The sequence below is a fragment of the Orbicella franksi genome, chromosome 15, assembly GCF_964199315.1.
Source record: "Orbicella franksi chromosome 15, jaOrbFran1.1, whole genome shotgun sequence".
NCBI classification, from domain to species: Eukaryota; Metazoa; Cnidaria; class Anthozoa; order Scleractinia; family Merulinidae; genus Orbicella; species Orbicella franksi.
The window spans coordinates 1,904,379-1,924,780 of record NC_138159.1 but is presented as its reverse complement, the minus strand read 5'-3'; the positions used below and the strand labels follow the sequence as shown (position 1 = coordinate 1,924,780).

General features: G+C 38.4%; 1 protein-coding gene across 2 annotated transcripts; it reads right to left on the bottom strand.

The window, feature by feature from the left end:
• Positions 1–51: 51 nt before the first annotated feature.
• Positions 52–18,778, bottom strand: LOC145469548 (hypoxia-inducible factor 1-alpha-like). 2 transcript variants are annotated; one of them, XM_081453298.1, is made up of 11 exons: positions 18,623–18,778; positions 9,787–10,020; positions 7,893–8,089; positions 7,338–7,402; positions 6,892–6,981; positions 6,329–6,601; positions 5,833–6,026; positions 5,433–5,539; positions 4,874–5,021; positions 4,032–4,344; positions 52–3,504 (listed from the first exon to the last, which is right to left on the bottom strand). In XM_081453298.1, the coding sequence occupies exons 2-11, from the start codon at positions 9,810–9,812 to the stop codon at positions 2,854–2,856; spliced, it is 2,064 nt and encodes a 687-aa protein (XP_081309424.1). In that variant the 5' UTR covers positions 9,813–10,020; positions 18,623–18,778; the 3' UTR covers positions 52–2,853. The 2 variants fall into 2 exon arrangements, with proteins under 2 accessions (XP_081309424.1, XP_081309423.1); XM_081453297.1 differs by lacking the exon at positions 18,623–18,778 and adding an exon at positions 10,181–10,323.
• Between the last annotated feature and the right edge of the window lie 1,624 nt (positions 18,779–20,402).

The following is a 20,402-nucleotide window of genomic DNA, read 5'->3' as shown; positions in this document are numbered from 1 at the left end:
ATGATACTTGTATAAATGCTCCTTTAAAACAGTTGATTAAAGGCATAGGACTACAGTAAACAACTTTATTGAATTGCACACATCGATGGTATTACAACAATGGTTTAATGTTGATGGCAAACTCTTTAACAACGAGAAAACCTTGAGAAAAAAAACCTAATAGTAAGCAATAGCAAACAGGCCTATGCACCACCTGGAGTGATGAACCTTAGAGGGTGATAACGAGCAGTGTAATTAAGTGCATGTCACACAGCATAGCAAATATGCAGTCTTCGTGTAGCCAGTGCTGACTGACAGAAAGAGCTTGACTGTAATAAACCTAACAAGATGAACTTAAGATCTTAACTAAAGTTCTTGAGACATTTACTCAAAATTGTCCGTTGTTTGTTCAACATCATGTTCTGTTCCCTACAAACATGTGTCTACCCAAAACCACCAATTAGAACAAGTTAGTATTCTCTGCAGAATAGCTTCCTGTATATTGGAAGGTCAGTCTTACCTACATTAAAACAATAGCCTTGTTTAGCAATTTGTCCCAAACTTGCTAAGGAAATTAAGTGAACTGCTGCATGGGTTAGGCCATGAGATTTTGGCAACATTCTCTCAGATTGTCTCAGAATGCTTGTCCAAAGGTTTTTATTTTTAATTTTGAGAATTTGATTATGGTCTCTCTCTCTCTCCTAACAAGTAGGATAAGCCTTTCACTCCAAATTTTTCAAAAATAATTCTGAATTTCATTCTTCAACATGATGAAAACAAAATAGTACCACATAAAAAATACTACTTGGTAGCGTTCACTTGAATGGTGAAACACTTTTGTTTCATTCATAGACATTAGACCTTATCACATAGTGACAGAGTAACAAAACACTAGACAGTTTCTGTCAATCTGAAAGATATATCAAGTGGACATTTTTGTGATGTGCCAGTCAAACAGAGCTTGGCTAATTGGCTTTGTGGCATTTCATTTGTGTGTTGCCATTGATTGAATCAAATCATTATTTACAGATTTTATTAATGTTGAAGACTAGTTTTTGGGTAACACAGTCGTCCAAAATGACATGGTCTAGCCCGTAAGGGTTTAACTAGATGAACTTTCTGCAGTAACGCTTATGTTTCACTCCACTATGCTTAGCAAGATCAATCTACAATGGACAGATTTGATATTAGTGTCCACATGTTAAGACCTACACTACTACAATCAACTTGAATAAGTCTAATATAATTTTCAAATCTAATGCTTTCTACAGATAGTTGCTAGCAAAGTGGCTTGTGCGATCATTCATGCAATCACTCAGTTTAAAATTTAAAAGAAGAGATTTTACAACAGCAAAGCCTGGAATTATGTCAATCTAGAAACCATGCAATAATTCACCTTAATGAGACTGAATAACAGAAATCTTCTAGTTACTTAACCTGCTGGTAAAACCAAACCTTGTGACCACTTCATAGCATGATTGTAAAATTTCAGTTATGCTTGTAACTATGCAACTTAAACAATGCGGTCCAATGTGATTGAGACTATCAGGGCTTGACCCAGTCTCTGATCAATGCAATGACTAGGTGTTCTTCTGCTGCCCCTGGATTTTATGCTACTGCTTTGTGGGGTATTCTACAGTACTTTGTAAACTTGAATTTTGCTGCTAACCATTTATACTCCCGAGTGAGGAGAGGCACTGTGAAAGTAAAGTGGCTTGCCCAAAAAAACACAACACAAAACCCTGGTCAGGACTTAAAGGAGCTATGTCATGCTTTTGCATCTTGAAAAGATTAGCCCAACTTTTTCAAGTTTGTTCTTTGCAATCTGTGTTGATCTTCTCCATCCTTAACCATCCTTGTTCCTTTATGGTTTATTAATATCTCTTTGGTGTTTCTCTTGGTTAACCACTATTTTCAGCTTTCCTTCAATTTAAAGGTTATTTTGTACGTGACCAAAATAACTCAAAATACTGTGATAGAGCTCCTTTAAACTCAGACTGCTTAGACCACAGTGTACTGCATTAACCCCCAAGCCACTCTGCCTGCCACGACAAGAAAAAAAAGAAATCAAAGAAAAGCGTGAAAAATGAAATGTGAAAATTGGCGATGGTTAAAATGCTTGTAATATGCCCTAGAGTACATTCTAGCTACAATGTAGATGTAAATATTATTTAGCAAACTACAAATACTTTTAATTAAAAGCTATCAATCTATGAACTACATAAAATCACACAAGGTCCCTAACAACAACATTACCAACATCCCCTAATACTTGTAACTACGTTACCAACATGAAGGGGATTCTAAGACCTGACTGAATGTGAAATTAGTAGAAATCTAAGTGTACAACTGCTGGGTTTTTAGAAAGGAGTTTAGCTCGCTTTTTAGGTAAGTCAACTTGCAATAGAGGTGGTCAGTGTCATAACAAGAAATGTTTAACAGTTAGAAACTTTTTGCAGCATCAACCATCGCTGTCAAGTTGGTGAAATGCCAAAGAAATATTGTACACTTTCTTTGTGTCACAGTTTCTGATGGCTATTTCCATGAGTCAAAGCTGTTTTTGAAGATGTTGTGCTGATGACACTTCCCCAGTTGGTACTGAAATCCAAGAGTTAACCAAAGGCGTATGTGTATATACAAGTAATAATCGGAATCCCCTTAAAAAAGAAATATTAGTGTCATGTTTCTGACAATGCTTCAGAACACTTCTGTAAAACCCCTTTATGGTGGTGAAGGTTTCTTCAATAATTAAATGCATATAGTACAACAATCTAACAAATAAAATGTAAACAACTTTTCAAGTCGCATTTCAGTCGGTACCTACAGCTGGTGATCTATGGAATGATTATATAGTTCATTTTTATAGTTCTTAGTTCACAAAAAATCTCCACATTCAAGAGCTCTTAGGAGTTCCTCCCCCTGAAGAAGTGTATTCTGAACTGGAGCATTGAGCTCAGCTTCCCACGATGTGAGGCTTGGAAAGAATGCCTTCCCTTTGGACACGACTTCATTTGTCACATAACCATTTCGTTTCACAGCTGTGGGTATGCCTTTCCGTGATGTGACTGGTGAAGATGAGTTGGAGAAACTTGGTGGGCGGGTGTAAGAAACAGTGGGTCTGCCTGTTGGTGGTGGTGTCATAGACACACTTCCTGGAGAGGGAATGCTCTCCTCTGCATTAAGCAGCCATGACGATGGTGTCATTGGTGAATCAATGAAAGGAATTTCAACTAGTAAGTCGTCGTCGCAGTCCAATCCTGAGTCGACTATTGACAAAGGAATGAATGGTGCACGCTCATCAAAGTTTTCTTCTTCCTCTTGCACCTCTTTCTCTTTGTCTGCACTAATCTTTTGGTCGTCACTTGGTGAAGGAATGTACGGTGTTCTGTTATCAGTGGTGCTGCTTCCTGGAGTAGAGGGCTGAGAAGAGTCGATGAGGCCATAATGGCTGTGCAGCATGTTTTCATATTTTTGCTGTTGTGTGATAACTTCTTCATTGGTGTCCCATGCTACAGGCAGGCAGTCCTGATAAACATAATATCAGGTTAGTAAATGTTGTGTTAATTTTCACTTTGCAAGTCTTGTGAAACTAAACCCATATTAAAGGGCCCTAGTCAGCCACACCTTTGTTTTTGTTTACGTGTGAGAGTTTGACTATTATATTTATATGAAGCATGTCAAAATGAAGGAAATCACCGTGAAACTATTAATTAAAGATAATTAAACATACTTGCAGGAACACAATTTACAGTAAAGCAACAGGATTTCACTTCACCATGCAATATCAATAATTTTGATGGTATTGCACTTCTAACATGTTGGTGGTATCTGACCTTTTTGGCAACCTTAGCAAAGTCATCAATGGAGTCAAGTGAAAATATGTTTGCTGACGTCTAATCAGCTCATCACACTTGACTGTACTGGTATTCTTGGGTTCAAGCCTATTACTTCAGTGCAGCACCAAGCATGCAAGGTGAAAATGCTCCTTTAAATTTTCCCCCATATTTTTGTGAGCATATGCAAAGGTTTTTTAAATGTACATGTACACATACTTGAAAATTCATGTGCTCGCAGTCAACATCCTCCAGACACTGACAAGACTTCTTAGCAATGGATTTTGATGGCGCCCTCAAACAGCACGCGTCAAGGTTGGTCTCCTTCTTTGGAACGATATCTCCACTGGGACGCTGTTCATGTGCGGCGGCCTTGAGCAGCTTAGTGCGTTCTTCTAACACAATGGAGTGTTTTCTCCTTGTCCCCCTGCCTTTCACATTTTCTTTTTTCACCACTAAGTCCAGTCCCAGTGGAGCAGGCACTGGGTTCAATTGCTCTGAGGACAGAATGTAATCCTGCTTGTCCGTTCTCCTAAAGAAAGAAAGACACAAATCAAAGAAAGGCTCAGTCATGTTCCTAAGAATAACAAAACAATAATTGTAGATTATGGAGTACCTCTAAGCTAAGAAAAAAAAATGAAGCTCAGCTGGCTTTCTATGGGGTGGCGAATGGTGCTTCAAAAACAATGGGTCTCACAAAATTTTCATTCAATTTCATGGGTCTTGTAGTCTTGATTTCTTCACAAAGCTGTCTCGGAGACTCAATTTTTTTTTTGCAAGGCTTTGCAAGTCTTGAAGTTTGATTTGTTAGTTTGTTTTTATAAATGGTATCTCAGTCTTGCAATTTGAGAGGTCAAAGTGTCTTGTGCTGGCTGAGACAAATCATAGTCTCATCTTCTCGCAAAGTCTCACATTTATCATTCAACACCTGTCTTGTAAGGTTACATCAGGTGTTAGTTTTCTTTTAGCTGGCGATAAGCTCTCGGTCAGTGAACGTAGCTAGCAGGAACTGCTTAGCTACATCCCTGTCTCTACTAATTCCAAAATACAATAGAACTTACATGATGATGTAATTTGTGCACAGCACAAATTGTGGCTGGCATGTTTTGCTGTCGTAAACTATGTTGGCTTTGGTCTGTAGCCACACCCAGCCTCCATTGCGCACCAAGAAGCGGTAGTACTTGCTTACTGACTGTCCCTTGGTGAGCACTGTGAAACAAGTTGAAAGGAAACTCACCAGTTACTAACAGACACTTCCATGTTACAAAAAGAATGTTCCTTGGCTGATGTCATCTTTCAATAGTTTTCTTTGCCAAACAGGCTGTTCCTTTTGCACAGGTTGCAGTGTAGCATATTTCAATAGCTGACTTCTTCCCTGGCAACTTTTACTTTCACTACACAATCCTACAGTTTCTCAAGAACTTTTGTATAAAGTTCATTTATTTACTGATATTCTTTTATGCATATTCCGTCACCACACAAAGTTAAAAGTACCACTATAAACTCTGTTCAAAACTTGAGCCCATCCAAGCTCTTGGGCACAAACTGTGGTTACTGGTATATGAATGGCATCCAGCCTTACTTTACAGGGAACAAAAGAAACATACACCTTTTACTTACATGTCTTATGGCATGCTAGTGCAGTGTCCAGGTCACAAGCATGTTGGAAATGGTACCAAGACTTGCCGACAATCTCTGCAGGCGTGAAACCAAGCAGGTCTGCAACACTGTTAAAGAACATAACTTGTGTGAAATTTTGGATTGTGCTTTCACATAAAGTAGGCCAAGTCATTTGGAGTTCTTATCTGGAATGACAATACACTGGAACCCTTCCTTACGGCCACCCAGTTTATATGGCCACCTCGTTATTCCAGCCACCTTATTCTGGCCCGAACAAAAGCTAAGTGAGTCATTTTCTTATTTAAAGAACTGCTTTAATCATGGCCCATTGGTGACTGGATTAATGGGGTTCCACTGTACAGAGTAGAAGAAGGCATTTACCAGAATTTTTTTTACCAACCTTTCATCACATGACAGGAAATTCATGTCAAGGCTGTGACGACTGGTGAATGTTGCTCTGTCCAGTGGAACCTCAAATGTGGAGCTGAACATCAGCGGTACTCCAATGCCTACCAAAAACATTGGCACTTGCTCCTCCTCACCATTTTCTGAGACTCTGACCTGCATTTTCATGCAGCCTGTACAGTGAACCACCTTGAAGAACAAAATCAATCTTAAATTAACTCAAAAGTCATGAGCTCTAACCATAACATACATATCTGTATATCTTTTAAGTCAAAAGGCACATGGGACCATTCAAGCTGGTCCTAGCTTGCAAGTCTTTGAGACCTTAGTGTGTGACCATTCAAATGAAAGCTATTGAGCACTACTTTTGTGAAGTACCTTTTTTATGTCTACTTTTTATGAGAAAAAGTTTGCCTACTGGTGTACAGCACCAAGGTTTAACTTCACATTGCTGTAACAATACTGCAGATTAACCCAGTTTTTAGTCTCACCCTGTAGGTTGACGCTCGGAGGTTCACATTCTTCCCCCTGCTTGTCAAAGTGCTTTTCATGCGCAGGAAGAATGACTTGTGTGGATTCTCATGAACAACATTTTTGGATCCTCCCTTGAGGTGGTTGCTCATCATGAACACGGAATCAGAGCAGAAAAGGCCATCAAAGATTTCCATGTCTTCCAGTGGAATCTGCCCTCCAAGCTGATTGGATAGCTCTTCATGATCACAAGGGTGAATGTATTTGTAGAAACTGTTACCAGTTACTTCAATCTTTTAAGAAAGAAACACAATAATATGGTATCAGGTTTTAGCCGTATTAGTATTAAATACAAAATATATTCACTTGCATTTTTCACAATGTAACCAGCTCCCACGTGTTTTGATAGCTCAGTTGGTAGAGCACTGCACCTGCAGTATAGCAGAGGTCATGGGTTTGAATCCAGTCCCAGCCTGAATTTTTCTCAAGGCCTTGTTTTCACAACTTCTTAAGTTGTGTGCATAACTGCGATGGCCATGTCTTTACAATAATTGTATTTTGATTGCATAGGTTTGGTATTTACCTGTGTGAGACCCATGTAGTGGTTGATATTGTCTGACACATAAATGCACTGGCCATCAGGTGTTACCACAAAGACAAAGCCATCCAATGCCTGTTAGAGTCAAAGGAAACATTTGTAAATTCTGACAAAAGCTCTGGAATTTCTTTGATCTTATTCAAATGTATTTTTTTAGAGGGGTGGGGGCTTTTGGGTGGAATAGTAACCTAATGGCTGTTCCAGATTTAAGGCCTGTTTGGGGTCATTTGGGTAATAATTTGTGTTGTATTTGTGGTGTACAAATGGGTACTGGAAAATTGCTGGGGTAGACCTTTAAAGGTCGCTGGCGGTATTTTGCAATGGACTAGTACCCCATTCACAGGAAAAAATAACAATACTCCTAGCTGTGTCATGCTACCATAAGTGACATTTTCAAACAATAGTGATCTACACAGTGTTGTTATCCATACCTCCAGTGAAGACTTGTCATAAACGTTGGTATCTGACACATTCAGAGATACAATTTTCTTCACATCTGATTATTCAAAAATTAATAAAATTTTATCAATATATATAATGACTGAATGCAAGTTATAATTATTTTTATTTCCTATATTTCAACAACACTAGTCTGAGAAATATTTTCTTATTATGGGACTGAAAACAAGTACCCTTCATTGAAGAGAACTTTATAGAAAACTGTGCAATTAGATAGTTTTACCAAACTTAAATTGTTTTAAGACACCTTTCCTGCTGTTCCTTGCTTTTCCTCTGGCAGGTCAAGATAGTCCTTTTTCTGGTCTTTTTCAAATTGCACAAATTTGTATAACAAATCTCTTATTGACCCAGCTTGCATGGGATTCTACTAAGCAAATATATTTCACTCCATAAGGTCAAGATCTAACGGTCATATCGTCTCAGTATTGCTACCTGCTCAGTTAACAAGAGATTGTAAATGTATGGCAGTGGAGTAACCCAGGCTCATAACTTACAGTTGTATTAATTTTATCAAGTTGTAGTCTTACCTTGTGTGACAAGGGTCTGAAGAAGGTTTTTGATTTTAATGTAGCTGTTGACGAGGCGCATGATGCAGAGTCTGTCCAGCTGCGATGCCAGGCCAACTGGAAGAGGCAGCTGATTGGCTAGTTCCACAAACTCGTCATTCTGTTGTCCCCTCCTTGATCGCGCCGCATCTCTTGATCTTCTCTTCTTTTGGAATTCACTGTTTAGGGTAAATTTGAAAAAAATTAATTATTTTAAAAATGTTATAATAATATGAATATCAAATATTAAATGGAAATACAAAACTAACACTAATAACCAATCACAAAGAATCCTCACAAAAACATCCATTACCTAGATACAGGCTGAATCTCCTATTCTCCTGCATTGAATCACAAAGTCAATTTTTGTTCTTTTTAGGGGAATTTTTAAGGTAAGTTTGGTGATCCCCCAGATTTCAATAATTATTTTTAGGTTGGTATATCTGCAAAAGTTTACCATGAATACTTCTGCAATTTATTAATAATTAAATATTTCGCATTTTTTCTAGGATCTGCCATTGTTCAAAAACATCAAGTCTGATAAAACACCCCAACTTTTTGTTTTCTTGTTGATAGTATAGACAGACTTGCTCCAAAAATATATTTTGCCTTGGACAGGTTATTTCCTTAATCATTTGACAGTATAAGTTGCTCCACTTTTGTTGTTGTTGTTGTTTTGTTATCTAAATTATGCCAGTCAGGTTAATGGATATAATTGCTGCAATTTGCAAGAGAAAGCAAATTGAATACCAATCTATTGTTTGATGTCAAATGTTATGATTCCATATGAGTAAATTGAAATGATATTGACTCTTCTCCTGACTTCTGGGCAGCAAATTTCTCATTATTACATATTTGCAATGGTCATGAGATGAAAAGAAAGCACGCTTAAACAATCCATCACTTAAAAAGTTCTAAGATGAAAGGTTTCCTTTCGTGAAATTAATACAATGCTATGCAGTACACCATTATTTTTTTCCCTGCCCAAATTTTACGCGAAATTACTTTCTTTTGTGCGTGTGATAAATAATATGAAAAATATCAAAATTATACGATTTCGTGCAAACATACAAAGAGATTCGCTTTCTCGTTTAATTGCCCGTCGGCCATATTTGCCTCCTTTTGATGCAGTACCATATTTGGGGAAATGGGTATTTCACAACGACAATTTGTATTTTCACATTTTGAACAAAAACTGCAATTACAGCGCAGTTGATGATGTTTACACAGTCGAGGTTTGCAAACTAAAAGCCTCATCACACAGACAATTTTCCCTGCCCAGGTTGATAAAATGTCACCAATCACACAGTGTTTGCAACAAACAACCTTTGAAAATTGAAATCTACATCTATTGTATACACACGATGTTTTATAAACTTCACAAAAAGCAAATAATTCCCTCGGTTTCAGCGTAAATTAGGTAACACTTAGGTCTAAATTAGCAAAAATGTATTTAATCAATGAAAAAGTCGCCCCGAATAATCTAACACCTTGCATAAAAGCGATATTGTGAATTGAAAAGTCACAGGTTTCCGACGACCCATACTTCATCACTCGTAATCAAATCTGAACTTTAATCTTGCCGTTCAAGTTCTCCAAAATATAAAACACGATTTACTGTTCTAGAAAACTTGGATGGCGTATTCGAAATACACTGGAAAACCTCAGCTGTGACTGTGTGAAAGAATGAAAGTACCCGTTCCTTCGAACACTCATTAGCGTGCGAAGCTCGAGAGCCCCCTTGGGAAAGAAAGAACGAATTCAGATTTGTCTCACGAAAACATATCTCAAGGACTTTAAAAATCCCTCGAGAATTGCAATTCACAAGCGTTTAATAGCTAATTTTCATTTTAAAGCTATCGTAGAAGAAACGTACCTGGTTTTGAGTGATTTGGTTGCCATTTTCCCTGCTGTTAATGATCTTCTCTTCGATTGATGAGTTGTTCGCTTTGTTGTTTTCTCCTGCTCTGAAAGTCTCCACACAGTCTCGAACCTCTGCCGAGGATTGTGCAAAATACCTTCTTGACTAAAAGGTCTTACAGGATTGAAAACTGACGGGGCAAAACGTCTTCTAAAATCCGTACCCAGGGATAAAAATCGAGGACGATTTCTGCAAAGAAGGAGGAATGGAAAGCATCAACCATTTGCTATATTGGTTTACCATTTCACATCCAAATAACATCCGCTCGCAGTGATGCAATTTTTCTTTTTCTTCGTCAACAGACAACGAGAACACCCACAAATAGACAAAAGGATGTCCAGACACTTACAAAATCTCTCCTCTTTTGAATCTTTTCTTGTGTGTTTGACGAGAGCTCGATTGCTTGATTGCGTGATAGTTTTGGAAGCGAGACGACTTTGCATCGCGGTCTTGAAAACGCTGAAACGTGCTTAGCATATTTTATAATAAATTATCATAACAAATTCTATTGTATCCGGGTCAAAGTTGTTTTACATTGCCATTTCAAAAACATTTGCGGTATTTACCTCCATTTAAGTCGGACGAGGCAAATTTATTTATCGTTTAAATGCAACTCATGCAGAATAAACATTAAAATGTTGCGATAATGCGGAATATTTTATTTTTTTCCCTTAGTTTTGTAAATACAACACTCTCGGAAACCATTTGTCAGTTGACCTGGATGATCATCTAGATTATGACGTCGGTAGGGACCATCGTGTTTTTAGCCTCTGCATATGTAAATATGAATAATATCCGCCTATTTGCATATTTTAACGTGCGCAGAAATTTCGCGATAAAATCTGTGTCCATCGCCGGACCGGGAGCTTTTGTTGTAGGACGTAGCCCAAAACGTCTTTCAATTTCAATTTAAGACAGTTTTATTGCGTTGCTTGAAAGTAAAATTAACATCGCTGACCGTCCGTATCTTATCCTCGAGAACTATCGCGCATTTTAGTGTTTACTGTTGTTTATTTCACGGCTGGGTGTTTTGACGTTTAGCGCACAGCTGTTGACCACTCAGCGCTCTCTGCGTGGGCGTAGTCAAATTGTTGTCGATGACGTCAAATGAAATTCTTTACGGTCGCGAGACGTTTTCAAAGTCAAGGGCACAGCGCGCGGCGGTACAAAGCGGTCTCAACAGCCCAAACTTGGCCCTGCAGGCGAGAGGGGTAATAAAATATTAAGATTCCAGCGCGTTTCCGTTTATTTCATGTTAAAAGCCTGTTTAATTAATTTTGAAAAGCCTCGTGCCGCCATTGGCAATATTTCCGCGCGATATCAAATCCGAATTGAAAAATAATTGCAGTGCAGAACTTACTGGGAGCTTTTTCAGTAATCAGCAAGCTTTTCGTTTTAATTTGTATACTTTGAGGAAGACGTTGATACGAGACCTCTTCAAACGCTCTCAGCGATTATCAGTTCCCTTTCAGAAATTCCATCACGTGCGACGTTTCTGCAGTCACGTGAGTCACGTGCAGGATTTTGTTCGTGTTCTGCTGGGGTGGGGTTGGGGGGTGAGAAGCAAGATGTTTTGTCATCTTTAAAGAGACAGCCAACACTAATGCTTATTTATTTGACTGCAAAACCTCGGTGTTTACTTTTAAACGTTTGAGTTGAAACATTACTGGGGGACGCGACGAGAGGACTTGTTTGCAGAACTAGTGTTTAAAATTTTTGCGGAGAAATTTCGATACTTTTAAGCCAACAACCGCTAAAATATCTTGAGGATGTAACCGTGACGAGAGGTGTGAATAATTAAGTTTTTTCATAGTCTAACATCGTGGCTCGAATTCCAATAGTAAAGACTATTTTATTGACAGTAACCACATATTCTCTGAGAGGAGGGAAAGAATTAGTCAACCACATACAGTAATTGATGGCCCCATTCATTAGCGAGGAACTTATAATTAAATGAAAACAGCCAAAGTCAGTCATGTTATTGTAATCAACATCCGGAACAGCAGTCCGATCCAGTTTATATTAACACAGTATGCAAAGCTAAAGAGCTCAAAAGGACTGGCCCTTGAAAACCGACAGTTGTAGAACGGTCACTAACGTGGAAGAAAATTAAAGAATAATTATGATGATATATTTTTATTGTTTTAAAAAGTCTATTTCCGAGTTGTTTTTTTTTTTACGCGTAGCTTTGAAACTGGTAAACTTCATTGAACTTAACCAATTCCTGGAACCGATAGGGACTGGTAACGAAATGAAGTCGTGAAGCCATGCACGTTGTCAATTTATACTGATTATGCTAATTTATGCGTCTGTTGACGGCAATTTGAGGTGAACGTTAGGTGAATGAGATAAAGTCGATTTTTCGCAGAATGCGAGCAATTCACAAGCCGTTCAACGAGTATGGCAAGTGACGAAGCGAAGATGGGATTGTTCAGTTGAGCGCTATGCTTTGGGCTTCCTTCGCAGATCCTTCTTTACCACAGCCCTGGGTGTAAAAAATAATAACAATAAAGAAGAAATTGCACGTCCTTTACGTGAACAAAACTTAAACTTCTTTCTTCGCTAGCTGTTGTACGATCCCAAAGTCGGTGGGCATGTGTAACAATTAAAACAAAGTCTTTTCCAGTTTTCGTTTCTCGTCTTTTTCGACGCGTCTTTATTGAAATTGCGCAATCAGCGAGTGCTATTTAAAACAGTTAGGTCACGATATACAAAAAAAGATTTATTACATAATTAATGAGTTAACTGTGAGTCTGATAGATACCTACACATCGAAGGGAACCTGAAAATAATAGTTTTATACTAAGGTAGAAAAAGAGCCATGAGGTTAGGATTGGAAAAGATTAAGACGGATTACGAGCGAGGGACTAGCAAAACTTTAGGTAAATGTTTTCTAATGCGCTGTACGTGACGGTCGCGACGAAGATAACGTGTCAAGAAATTCTAGTCATTCTAGCGTATTGATCCCTTAATCCATGCACCAAGGTTAATGGAGTTATCAGTATTTTAATTACAAATAAAAGATTATAAATGAATTCTATCAGAGTCGAGCAGGGACTTAGGCTAACATTTGACAAGAAACGGGGACTGCGTGTTTGGTATTTTTATGCTGAAATATGGGCATTTAGTACTTTCTTGGTTACTTGATTAGTCAGTAGGCATGTACTTGATTAATCCTTTGCTCTGTTCGCTGTTCAGTGGTGTTCTTATCTGGGATACGTTCACCACTAACCGCTCTCCTTTCCTCTTCTCTCTTCGCCTTCCCCCCTTCCCCATTTTCAACCAGCTGACCAGGTCTCCGGTCAACCGCGATAAAGCTAAAAACATGATACGCAAAGTACGTTTTCTTCTAAGGAATAAAATCATTGAGGTGAATATTCCTTTTAGGCCCCATCTACACTACGCCGGAGACATTTTCGAATATTTGAAAACGCAGCTTTATTTCTATGGTTAGGCCTACCGTCCACACTAATCCGTCACGAAAACGGAACTTTCCGAAAACGCTCTTCAAACCGGAGGAATTTGAAAACGTCGGCTACGCGTTTTCGTGTGGACGGAATCACACTTTGAGAACGGAACGGAGCTTTTTAAAAACGATGAGGTCTCGATAAACTTTTGATTTCCCTGACCAAGTTTTCCGTGAACACAAATCCAAAATGATTGGGCAGCTGACCGGTGACTGTTGAGTTTTCAAATTTCCTCGTCGTTCTGCGAATGGGACTTAAGGAAGCTATAAAAATGGAGTATTCATTTCCAGCCAAGCATTCCCATGTATGGCAAAGCTCTAAAGGCCGGTCCCTCACTAGCAACGCAAGCATTAGCATAAGCATTGGCATAAAAGAAGGCTCTGGTGAGGACGGCTGCGACATAAGCACAAGCATAAGCTAGAATAACCAAACCTTGCGTTCTTGTTATGCTTATGCTCTTGTCGCTGTTAATTGTGTCCAGTGGAGACTTGTTAGCATAAATATGAGCATAAGCGAAAGACTTTCAGCCAATCAGCCAGCACTTAATGCTTATACCAACCGTGTCCTCACTAAACATAAGCATTAGAAGCATAAGCATAAGACAAACGCTTATGCTTATGCTTATGTCGTAGTCATTCCCACTAGCGCAGAAGCTTCTTATGTATGCTTAACCTGCTTGCGTTACAAGTGAGGACCGGGCTGATACTGGAAAATAAGAAATTAGCACGCCTTTCGTTGAGATATCGTTTCGCCCATCAGCTCCATGCTGTTGCTTCGTTTACCACCGTAAAATACGCCTCGTGCGATTTTGTTATTATTAGACATCATTAAAACATGTGATTTCTTCACCATTCTTTTCATATACCAACTTTACGTCATTTATAACTCCTGGTTTATTTTTCTTCTATTTCGAAGCTGGACACTTTTAAGACTCTGAGTACTGCAAAGAGGTCAAATCCCAACTTATCTGGTTAGCGATAACACATAATATTTATCGCTAAAAATTATTTCAAAAAATGTGTGTCTTCTCTGCAAATCCTTATTTCTCTGCCCAGCTATTCTAATTTAAGCTCCTTAAATTAGTTCTGGTCATGTCTTAGATAGTGACGGATGGAAACTGCGTTGTTGTGACCAAGGTTCAACGGAAATTTCATTTCTAGAAAACTTATTCTCTCCGTGTAGTAATAGTTTCCAGCCAGAATAATTGCAACTTTCTGTCTCGATACGTATCAACATCGTAGATTTTTCTGGAGCGCGTGATTTTGTGTTTGGCACGTGAAAATATCGCGTGTACACCTGAGACGTAATACTTAACCTTATGATACAGTTGTGAACCAGCACGTGTTAGTAACAAGTCACTAGATATTAAAATCGGATGACAGTTTCTTACCTCTTTTAAGCTGTTCCATCTGTACCTACGGTCGCTATAAAAGTGTTCTTGACCATAGAATTTTCTTTATTTAATCTTTCCGCAAACACGATCTTGAAATACAGTAGCAATTTAATTCTGTCGTGCAGCCCTCTAGTATTTTCTTTTAAAAATTTCGTAAAATTACATGATTAGAGACGATATTTGTCTTTCTCACACCCAGCGACCCTTGACCCGTTCGGGAATTGAAATGAAACATATGAATAGGATTTTTGGTTTTTTAAAATCCTTGTGTTGAAACCTTTCACACTTGGCGTCGAAATGTCTAAGACAGTTGTCAACACGTCCATCTACCTTGCCGATTAATTAACCATTTGGAATCCGATTCGTTGAATTTTTGTAGTAATAACAGCATGTTCGGAGTGCAAAAGATAGCTAAGCACGTACAGTTTCCACTGAACGCAGAGAGAGCTTGAGTGATACCTTCTGCAAGATGTGACGTTCTTTTCTAAATCGGAGTCTGAGCTTCGCGAAAACTTTTGATCAACCGCGGTCCCCGTTTAGATATAAATTTACTCTGATCCGACCCTGAAAACAACGTCAAATTTTCCAATTTCTAATTACAGTGGAATCCCGACTTCTCGAACCCTCAGTTTTTCGAACCTCCCGATAACTCGAACCAAAAGTCGTTTCCCCTCCTCAGTCAAACGTTAGAGGAGTCGAGGAAGGAGATTCAGGCACTTCCATGTTACCAGAATATATTTTTCAACTGGGAAATCAAATTAAATTGCTGATCTGGATTGTTTCTGGCACAGAACTGCGTATTGTTTCAAGAAAATCAATAGCGAGGCCGAAAACATATGGTTAAGCCAAAAGAGCTCTGAACAATTCTAAATATCCCTAAATTTTCTAAATATCTTAATATTTTGTAATTTTCTTGGAAACTTTTGAATGTCCAGAAAAATATCCGGATATTTGTGAAAACGGGCCTAGGGTATACCAAGTTGAGACTATCTATAAAACACGACTAGTAAATTCTCGTGGAGGATGTGTTGATCAGACACAGAACGTTCGAATTTTTTTCTATGAATTAAATATTACCTGAATTCTGAACAAAACTTGACGCGTTGACATGTAGAGTGTGATAACTTATAGATGTGTTTCAATTCCCACTGTTAATTATTCCTGGTTCTAATCTGGCATTCTTAAACTGGACCTCTAAAAGAACACCAAAATAGGCAGAAAACTGACTTAAAAGTATACCATTCAAAAGCAATGAAGTAAAAAGTATCAGATACAGTACCACTTTAAGTACAGTGTTAATATTAGCGACTTTGTTTGCCGGTTTATTAGAGAAGAAATTTTTAAAATTACAACTAGCATGTTAAACTCTTGCAAACCTGTATCCAACCATGAAAAGTGGGAAATATCTCGTAACCATCGCCAAAAGTACGAGCTAAATTACGCCTGAAAGTCAAGACTATACGGCGTAATAATCGAAGACGAAAACCTATCTGAGTGGTTTTTAAAAAAAGTTGCGCAATTTAATAGTGTTCTCGAAACAATTGAGTGAGTAGGAAACTTGACAAACCAGTTTGAATTAAACACGATTTCAATTGTTTTGAGAGAATTGTAGAAAGTACCCTGCGAGCAGAGGCTCCTTCGATCTTTAGACAATATGTATAAAGAAAGCTTTTCTGTAAAATCTTTTCCAGCTCCTCCTGGTTTTTAATTTATGTTTCTCGCTATTTTGCGCGGCATGGTTTTGTTAATTGATTTCAATTTGAATTTTCCGACAGGGTCTAAAGTGCGTTTTTACGAGCAGTTTAAGTGTCCCCTAAGGCAAAAAAAATTTCCGCTTTAAAGTGTATACGTGACTGGCGTATCTTTGAAAGCCCGAACTGCGTCGCAACATATGCAGATGTCTGGCCTACTCGTGTATGTTTCTTACGAAAAACAACAGATGTACTTTAACGGCTCTTTGGGGTTTTCCATCGACAAGAAATTCAGAGCCAGGTGAAGTCTGGGTTTACGTTTTGCTGACTATGCTTAGTGCTGCCCGAGGGTCAATTGTGGAATATCATTAAATTTGCGTTTGTGTTTGTTGTGAAACTTTATTAGTTTTTCAAAATCAACTTTGGTGCTATGGCAACAAGACAGAAAACTATCAAAGCGCGTTTTGAGTTGGCTTTTTTTGTCACGGATTATTAATTTCTTTGTTTCGCTTGGTGCAGCAGTCACTGAGGTTTCTGTGGCTTCGCCTTCACAGAACAGTACAGTCAGCTTTCCAAACAAAGAGAGCATGTACAGGTGTGATTACAGAAGGCTTTTATGCATAAGGAGTAAGTAGTTTAATTTTCATCATCGTATTGAACGGAACTTGAAGGCCGTAAACTTGTCATCGACAGAATCACTGCAGACTCTTTTGAAAGAGCTTAGCTGAACCGTAACTAAAAAGTCTATTTTTTTTTATCAGTATTTTTACCGCCCGAGCATTTACAAGTGGGCTGGCTCTCAGAAAGACCGACAGGATTTTAATCGCTAGCTTGCCTTAAAGATATACAGCGACAGTTGGCTAACGATCATAAACGAGATACATTAATAAGTATTTCATTTTGTGGAGCCAATTTCTGCAAAAAGTGCGCCACTCCGGCGAGATAATCATAAACAATTTTATTCAGGTGATTAAGGTGTAATCAAAAACGGATCGCGAACTATTTTTTCATGTTATTGAAAGTTTTCTTATTTTATCTGCCTCTCGTTTTATTTCGTTTCTTTGCCCAAGGCTGTGGTTTCGCAATAACAGAAGCAAGTTTTTTTGATCATGTGCCGGGAGCTGAGCGCGATACAAACTGGACATCTTTGCGTCTATACATGCTACGGTTTTTTTTCTCTTCTTTCAGACAGGAAAAGTCGCTTCCGACAGAAGCTAAAAAGCTAAGAAAAGAGAAATTTGTTTTGGATTTCTTGAAAAACTACTCAGATATTTATTTACTGTAAACACATGGCATACTGTGAACAATGCTTCATTTGAAAGTTGCTTCCTTAGTTTTGTATTTTTCATTTCAGATAACTTACCATGGAGAAAGACTGAAATCGCTTACAGTACTGCACTGAAAAAGTACAATTTGAATAAACAGATCAGTTACAGGAAACATACTTCAACTAAATCAACTCAGTAATTATTTTTATGAATTTGAATGGTTTCTAAATTTGCATGTTCTGTTTTCCTGTAAAGTTTTATAGAATTTTACAAAGTTCTGGTGTAGTGTCCGGGGTTTTTCTCAGCTTAACAGTTCGATGTTTGCAATCAAATTGACACTGTTACTAGTATTTTCTACTTTTCTGTTATGGCGACACATTAGGTAATATATTTATTAATGTAGGTTTTAGCGGTGATGGCGTAAAAGCGGTCTCAAACACTGATTTTAATCTCGCAGAATTAACCCTCTAACCGAAGAAAACTCTTAGGCAGACAGCCAAGCTTACCACACAGATTGTTTAGCTCAAGTATGGGCTGCGATTTGTCTCATAATCGTTTTCACCAAAACCACTTTTTAATTATGCAAGCTTGCTTCTAAGATCAAAAACGAAATAGCCAGCTGCTTAATTTTAGAAGAGCGCCATGACTCTTACCTAGAAAAGAACTTTGAATGAAACAAAATTAAGTGGCAACCGTGAAATTACTTTTTACATCTTACAACATTAGTCCTCCATTTGCATTTTTGGGGTTTAATCAGAGAAGGGGATTTAGTTTCAAAGAGGTTTCCCTTCACGAAATACATTTTTCGCACAATTTTCTTTCGCCCGTGTGCGTGTCGTTAAATAAGATCCCCTTTCTCGACCACCTAAGGTGAAAACATGTTCTTCGAACGGTTAGCGGACATTTAATAGATAATATTTCGTCAACAACCAATTTCAAGCAATACAACAAACACGACCAAGAATTACTCACGATAATTGTTTCAAATGCAGCACCGTGCGGTTAAGTCCTCTGAGATGATCGCTAGATTCTAGCAGCGAAATTCCAACCAATGTCAAAGAGATTCCCCGTGCGATGTTACTGATCAGCTCTCTAGGCACACAAGAAGCTCCGAACAAACACAAAAGGAGATCAGAATTGACTCGCGTGCTCGTTAAGTACACTTTGAATGTGCAAGTGTTTTTTTAATCTCCGAAATTCGCGGAGCTCTGGGACTGTTGTTATCTCGCTGATGGTGCCATGTGGGGGATATGTAAACCGGCTTGCCAAGCCAGACAGGGCGGGACCTTGTACAAAGATCTACAAAGCTAACCCGTGCGCATGCTCATAGACTCTACGAGGATATTAGCCATGTTCTAAACAAGCAAGGGACTGGGTACGAATATTTAAAACTGATTTATTTTAAGTTTACCAAGTTCCAGTGGTTTTGGTTCAATGCAAAGATGTAATACAATTTTGAAAAGCGGTGATTTAAGAAAGCTATGTTCAGTTCCTTACTCATTCAGAAAACATGACGAATGTTCGTCATATGTGCAATGTGCAAACATTTATCATGTAAATAAATCCTCTGACTTTTGTATCATAGAATTGACATTTCTTAGTAATGACGTCTTTTTGCAATATTTTCTCTCGCGTTATAAACAATGTTTTTTCAATGTTAATATGCAAGTTTTATCTATGCAAGGTTAGAATTTTCCAGATTTAAAGGACCATACCCTAAAGGTCGTAGCTGGAGTAAAAAATGACGCAATTAAATCCCAGAGATGTTTATTTGTGGCCATCACCCCGAAAATGTTCGCCAAAGTCTCAAAAACCTCATTCAATGTGTTCAGGCAATATTTTAAATTTCAGTTCTACCGTGGGCAGAAAGCAAAATAAGCAGATTTCGTTTTCTACATTCCTACTTCCTTTGGCGGTTTTGTAAGCCGTTTAGTGGCCTTTGTGCGTGTTCGAAAACTAATCACTTCAACGTCGAGGAAAGTGATATTTTTGAGGAAAAGTTTCAATAGTAGGGAAGGTTGAGATACTTTTTTCGATTTTCAGAGTACAAATTCAGGAAGGTGTTCTTATGTGGTGCCTTTGGTTAGGCAAATTTAGTTATCAGACTAGCACCCAGTCACTATTTACGGGTCATATTGGATTGTTTCAAAGAGAAAGCGGTCTGGATCAAGTGGAGCTTGTGGTGAGTTATGGGAAGAGGCGGAAGAAAAATAGCTATTTTTACTTCGACCCTTCGCATGATACCTCGCGCACCTTAATCCACCCTAGAATCCAATCTTCTCTCCCCAAAAAATACGTAATTAAATAGCGACTGGGTACGAGTCTGGCTAGTTATCAACATCTTACTGCGTCTGCGGATGTTGCTCATGCGTATTGAAAACCAGCCTAAACCCGCTCTATCGCTTTATCAGTTGGTTTTCGGAATCATCTTCCCAGGCCATGTTGCAGCGCCACGCTACGACGGAGAAATTTGAAAACACAGCTTTTTTTCTACGGTTAGGCGCTCTTGAAACCGGAGGAATTTGAAAACACCGGCTTTTCGTTTTTGTGTCGATGGAAAACGTTTTGAAAACGGAGCTTTTCGAAAACGATGGCGTTACGGTAATCATGTGATTTCCCTGCCAAGTTTTCCTCAAACACAAATCAAAATGACTGGTGTTCGTTAAATTCCTCCGGTGTTGGTGTAGACGGAAAACATTTGATGTGTTTTCATGATCAGAGTGAAACCTCCATTTTCATATTCATCCGGGAA